This window comes from Impatiens glandulifera, chromosome 8 (assembly GCF_907164915.1).
Source record: "Impatiens glandulifera chromosome 8, dImpGla2.1, whole genome shotgun sequence".
In the NCBI taxonomy this organism is placed as follows: Eukaryota; Viridiplantae; Streptophyta; class Magnoliopsida; order Ericales; family Balsaminaceae; genus Impatiens; species Impatiens glandulifera.
This window is the reverse complement of record NC_061869.1, coordinates 38,015,598-38,022,183: the sequence shown is the minus strand read 5'-3', so window position 1 is coordinate 38,022,183 and position 6,586 is coordinate 38,015,598. Positions and strand designations below refer to the sequence as shown.

Genomic DNA, 6,586 nt, shown 5'->3' with positions numbered 1-6,586 from the left:
ATAAATATTTAGTTTTAGGTAAGTAATGTTTTTATTTATTTTTATAATATTTATATATTACTAATTTTAAAATTATTTATTAAAGGTTTTTTTTTTCTTCAAACCTTTACAATTTCATAAACTTTTAATCAAATAATGGGTATACGATGATGATTGGGTACCCGACGAATCAGAATGAGAATAAAAATAGAGATACCATTGATATCAGGGTCGAGTAGTAAAATAAAAAACTTAGTTCGAGGATTGAGTAATCGTTGTCATCCCTATTCTAGACCTAGATTTATAGATATAGTCAAACATTTTCATTTTTATATCTTAATTTTTAGGTTTTATATATAAAAACAAAGTGAGTATTAAAAAAATAAAACCAAGCTTATACAAATAATTTAATTGCATTATTGTATTCCAAATCACTTCAAACAAACATACACAATAATTAATAGATCACATGCATATATATATATTGGTTATGCAAGTATCCAAGCTCTACCACCACTCATAGTAAAGCTCTTAAGCCTCCCAAAGAACATGACAAGAATAAGCATGAACTTTCCTTTGTTGCTCCATTTTCCTGCAAATCCATACAACTTTTCTATGCACAAACCTTCATGATGTATTCTTCGTTTGCAGCTATATCCCACCGAGAACCCAACATTCCCGTATGCACTGTCGAGGAAAAAAATGTAAATATATACTAGTGAATATATATGGAGGAAAAATGACTTAATTGTTAACCGTATGACATCTTTTAGACCAAATTAATCAATCTTCTTGATTATAATTTGGTTTTAATTTCACCAAGAACTCAAATATCTAACAATGTACATAACCTTGTTTGAAAAATGTAGAACAGCCTCACCTAATTACTTCCAAAGTGATGTTCAGGGCATTGAAATTAAGAGGGTCATTCTTCATGCTTTCTCTTTCAAAAAAGCAGATCAGAATGATGAACATCACCAGATAAGACAGATTAGAGAATAATATGGTATCAATGAGCTTCTTGCTTCTTCTTTTTCTTTGCACCATGTGTAAGTTTAACTTCTCTTGCTCCTCAATTGGCAAGAATGAAGTATAGGGCGGTAGGTACCTGCAGCCATGGTTGCACATATGAGTTTGAAAATCCAAGATTATTCATTAGTTAAAGATTTCATATTAATGCAAATTTTCATTCATGACTTTAAATCTCCGGCAAGTAAGATTCAAACCTATGACCAATCTTTTAATAAAGAACCACTCTACCAATGAACTACACTAGGAGATTTTATCACATAGAGTTCAATTCTCGTTTTCAATCCATAACCAAATATGAGAATAGAAAATTCTACCAGAAATGGGATATTTTATTTGAGAAAGTTACAAGCATAATTAAAATAAAAACGCTATATGTGCTAATCTTGTTTATTGTCAAATATAAAAATTGTTTAGATCTGATCTTAAACTTTTTTTTTCGTCTTTTAGATTTTTTTAAGGAGAGATAGCACTATGTTGTTTCCCGAAACAAAAAAGTAACATGAATTCCTTACTATTTCAAAACATGAATTTCATAGTTATTGTGATCCATTTTAAGTAAGATTATTTTTGTTGTAACATTACTTGTAAATTTTGTCTTTTTTTTCTTCCTTCCTAATTTTTTAAAATTTTTGTTTAAAGGATGTAACATATTCCATTAAATCACAAAATTTCAGAAAGATGCAATAATTGTAATGAAATAATAAATCTATGAAAAATATTTCAAAAATAAGTCATGACATTATTTGTCACGAGTTAATCAAAAAGTAACAAATATCCATATATCATCAATGTCAAAATAACTCAAAAGACAAGTCTTAAATGTGTTCAGGTGGAAAACAACGACTAATGGAGCTTCAAGGATCAAAATCAGGCATTGAAGAATCTCTCTAACCTTAGACTTGAATGTCCCAATTCAATCTAGGTAACTAGAAGCACATCAACTCCATCTGAATCTGAACCATTTCAGATATGAAGTAGTTGAGTAATTGATAAACACCATTCACTTGCAACAAACGAGGGACGTTGTCCAACAAATTCAACAAACAAACATATCCCAATATCCCATCTCGAACTCAACCTTAACCTAACAAATATGCCACATCCTCTCTTTGGTTAGATCTCCATGAGCATGATAAATTTGGAAGAAGCCCAGCGTTGGCAGGGATAAGGCCTCAAAATCCTAGCATGATTTTCAAGTCACAACCCTTAAAAAGAAACTTTCAGTCATAGTTAACTTCACAAAGAAAACTTTACTTGTTAATGGTGTTTTTCTTAAACATTCGTTGATTATTCAACTCTTTCTTGACCTCACTTTGAGAATACTCGCTTAGAGTCCTTTCAATTGTTCCCTTAGTATCACCCACCCACAACATCATTAGAAATCGACACAACTATCTTTTTTATTATTATAAGGAGTGTAATTCCCTCTCTATTGAAAACTAACTTATTATTATTGTATAAATAATCAATGTATAAAGGCTGTCAAGAAAATAATAATTACAAAGGAAAGACAATGAAGAAAAGTGAGAAAAAGAGGTAAAACATGAGAAAAAAATGAAAAGATCGCTAAAATAAGCGTAATAAGTGAAAACATAAAACCACTCAAAATACTAATTCACATTAATCTTCTTTAGGACAACAATAATATACAATACAACTCATGTTAAAGAGCACAATGAGTGTAAAAGGAAAAAACTACTTAAGAAAATAATGCACCCAAAGTTTGAAAGACAATAATATAACTCATTAAAGAGACATGACAATCTGTCGTCATCATAGTCAGAATTGTGAAAAGAGAGCTCTTAAATATCCAAATCAACATGGATTGGCCCTAAAAATATCATTTGGTTTGTTTCAAGTTAGATTGTCACCCGAATCTGACTCATGATGATGATCTGAGCAAGGGGAGTTAGTGTTTTGGGCATAGAATCAATCAATGATGACACCGATGGAATATATTCCTCAAATGCATTTCCAAATCATACCATGATATCAATCATCTCTCGACTATTGGTTTGAACTCCCACACTTCATTTTTTTTAGGAAATTCAATGATATATTGGTTCATTGTGATTTACTTCTAGTTACCTTAGTAATTTTGAAGTCTTCATGTTCTAGGGTAGTTGAATTGGTTCCCTAAATTTTTGTCTATGTGATTCCTAGCCGGTTCACATCATTCTTCTAGAGTTTTGGATCATAAGGCAAAACATTTAGTCATGTGTTGGTAATTCTTGGTATGCCTCACGAAGATGTTGATTAACACAACAAGTTTGTGTGATCATGAGATCAAGCCCTTCACCTTTTACTTCATTAATACCCCTATCATAACCTCTTCTAAATTTGGAGCTTCTATTTTCATCCTTAAGTCTCTTTGTCTTCATCCCATTGACCCTGAGGCAAGCCTCACAACACATCCCGTCTATAGGAGACCTACCCCACTTCCTTCCCAAGAATAATTTATTTATTTTGTTTTAATTATTATATGTTATATATGACTAGGTACTTGAAATGTTCATACTTTTGATATTTAGTGGCATTCCCTTTTACGAAAACAAAAAAAAAAATTATGGAATCGAGTTAGGACATTTTCATGAGCCTTAGAGCTTAACGCTAGATTGACCCATAATACTAATCTCTAGTGCATGCAGAGTGATCTTTAGTGTGTTGTTGCATCCATGATTTGATTTAAATAGAACAAAAACAAGCACTCTTACTATTCTCTTACTCTATGTTGGTGTCAACCTTTTCAAGTATGTTTATATGCATACTTTATGTTAATTCAAGTTGGAATCAGGCATATTTACAGCTTACCTAATGAGAAATTCTGATTATGCATTAAAGCATAATTCTAAACATGAATAGGCAGACAGACTCATAATTCATGATAGAATATGGAAAAAAGAGTATATATCATAATTAATAATAGATGGTCCTTGAACTATCATAACTTTAATAATATCAAAGTTTGTGTGTAGTGCGCCTGAGAATAAGATGCCAATGCAAAAAATAAATATCTATATATAACACACAAAATTAAAATAATTATATTAATTTAAAATTGAAAATATATATCAAAATATTAATATATATAATAAGTTATAAGCTAATTTGAGGTGCTTTATAATTAGCCCGGTCAGATCCAACATAAAAATATTCCGGATTGTTTTGAGCAAAAGTTTGTGTTAAGTCAACTTTTTTCCTTTTACTATTCTATGCACTATTTTTCATTCATATTATTAATCTATTTAATTTTCTGAGAGTAATCTATAATGGACTATGCTATAGAGATATGAATAGATCAATAAATCATAATTAATATATAAGTAATTAGGTAATCAAAAATTATTATATATTGACCAATTTTGGAAATATCTATAGATTCTTTATACTTGGGTTTTGGGCGATTTTTATTTTTTTTTAATATCTTATTAGGATATTCATTTATATTAAATAATATTTTAAAATATAATTTAAATAACAAGTATCCTTTTAAATTCAACTCTACTTCATTCAACTTACAGTGTTTTCAAAAATATTTATTTTAAATTTGAGCAAAAAATTGGGTTACCCTAATTCTGTATCACCGCCTAGCTTGTGTGTCAAGATATTAAGCATCTTCTCCCCTTAATGTTTATCCTTATTATTATTTTAATTCTATCAATAAAACAAGTAGAGTAACACAAAATTTAAAAAATCTTTAATATTTTAAACAATAAGTTATAAGGGCATAAATTATACAGAGATATTAAAAGTTATAAATTATATAAGTTATTATTGTTTAATTGAGAAAATAAAATAAGTAAAATTTTTATTATTTAATAAAATAAATATTTTCCTTAAGGTTTCCAGGCCATTTGGGCAACTCAATTATGCCATGAGGCTGAAGGATCTAACTTAACAATTGATTGTCGTAACTTTCAGATTCAATATGGTATTTTCAAACAATTTAACTCACAACTTAATAAATGTATACGTTAAAGTGATAACAAATTAAAACATCTTCCACCTTAACATTATCTCTTTGGTTTACTTTTACAATTTTTTTTAGTGTTTTAGTTAAATAATACCTTAGTTGATTAAGTGCAATGGTTGTCTTATCACACTAATGACTTATCATGATAGGTGTGTTATGACTTGAACATTTCCACACTAATGTTTTCTCTTTAGCAAAATAAAATACCATGGAAAAGAGAGACTTACATCATCATAGTGAACAACACCAAGATGGCAGGAGATACAATAGACAGATCGACAATGGATTCCCCGGTATGCCTAGCACTCACAGCTTCAAAAAGAGAACCGACTAGCTTTTGAAATGAACTGAGACCTTTCATTGCTTCAGCATTCCATTCCATAGAGCAGAAGAGCACAAATTGGATCAATATGAATCCCAAAACCGTGGCTCCAAGGAAAAAAGACCGTTTTCTTGGAAATAGATGATCATAACCCAAATTTTCGACATCTTCCTTGTTTAACAAGAAACCAAACTCTTGCTTCCTCGTGATCTTCCATAAAAACCATATAAGGATTCGTAGAAACACCGGATACATGGTATTCCCCATGAGGGCTAACGGAATCAGAATTAGAAGCAAACCTGAATTCTCAGCGAAAACCACCATGTTCTCATTTGTAGGGATGAATCCACAGTTTGCAAAAGTAGAGACTACGGTAAAGATGGAAAAGGTCTCGGCTTGAAGGCCCCTTTGGCTTAACAACTCTTTAGTATTTTTGATGAAGCTCAAGTACATGTATACTAAAATAGCCCCAATAACATGAGCCACTAAGAGATAACATAGGATGACATATGATAGAAACTGGGTTGATTTGTTGTACCTCAATATCGACACTAAACCCGAGTTTGATGCTATTTGAGTTTCATGTTCGGGGTTTTGGGTTACACCTAATTCAATTCCTTGATTCGAATTATTTGATGAATTATCATGTGCATTCAATCCCTTCTCGTTGTTCACAAACCTAGACCTTTTGAGTTGAAGCCCAATCATGGAGAGGAAGACCTCTCCACCAAGAAGCATCAAAATCGTCATGATTATGAGTTGGGTATTGGAGAAAACCTCCATCTCAACCGTGGACATGCTGGAAACTGTGATCGCAGACACTGAAGTGAAGAACAAGTCCAAGCTTTGAGGTTTAAATAAGGGCTGCGTTCTAGTCTTGGAAACCTCGAGAGCCAAGAAACCTAGTAGGGAGAGGATGACAAAGTAGTGAAGCTGAATGAGAAAGGGATTAACTTCGACGAACAAGAAACGAGCGAAGGAAGATACAATGGACCAACATGCTGATTTTGGGGATGAATAGGCGTGGAATAGCTTCATTTTGGATTTGTTGGTTAATTAATTAGTTGGCTTGATTTGAGACAATATTGGGGATCCTCCCTCTCTCTCTATATATATATGCCAATTAAATTGTATTGGAGCATTCACACTTTAGAAAAGGAATATATCTGAAATAACACATTGAAGTTGAGGATATTAATCAATAGCTCACTCAAAACTTCACTAGTATATAGCCACTTAACTTGTGTGTAAGCTCAAATATATAACTTCTGATCTAAATA

General features: G+C 31.3%; 1 protein-coding gene across 1 annotated transcript; it reads right to left on the bottom strand.

Moving 5' to 3' along the window:
- Nucleotides 1–458: 458 nt before the first annotated feature.
- On the bottom strand, nucleotides 459–6,344 carry LOC124913294 (sodium transporter HKT1). The gene is made up of 3 exons (XM_047453887.1): nucleotides 5,212–6,344; nucleotides 860–1,087; nucleotides 459–666 (listed from the first exon to the last, which is right to left on the bottom strand). The coding sequence occupies exons 1-3, from the start codon at nucleotides 6,342–6,344 to the stop codon at nucleotides 468–470; spliced, it is 1,560 nt and encodes a 519-aa protein (XP_047309843.1). The 3' UTR covers nucleotides 459–467.
- Between the last annotated feature and the right edge of the window lie 242 nt (nucleotides 6,345–6,586).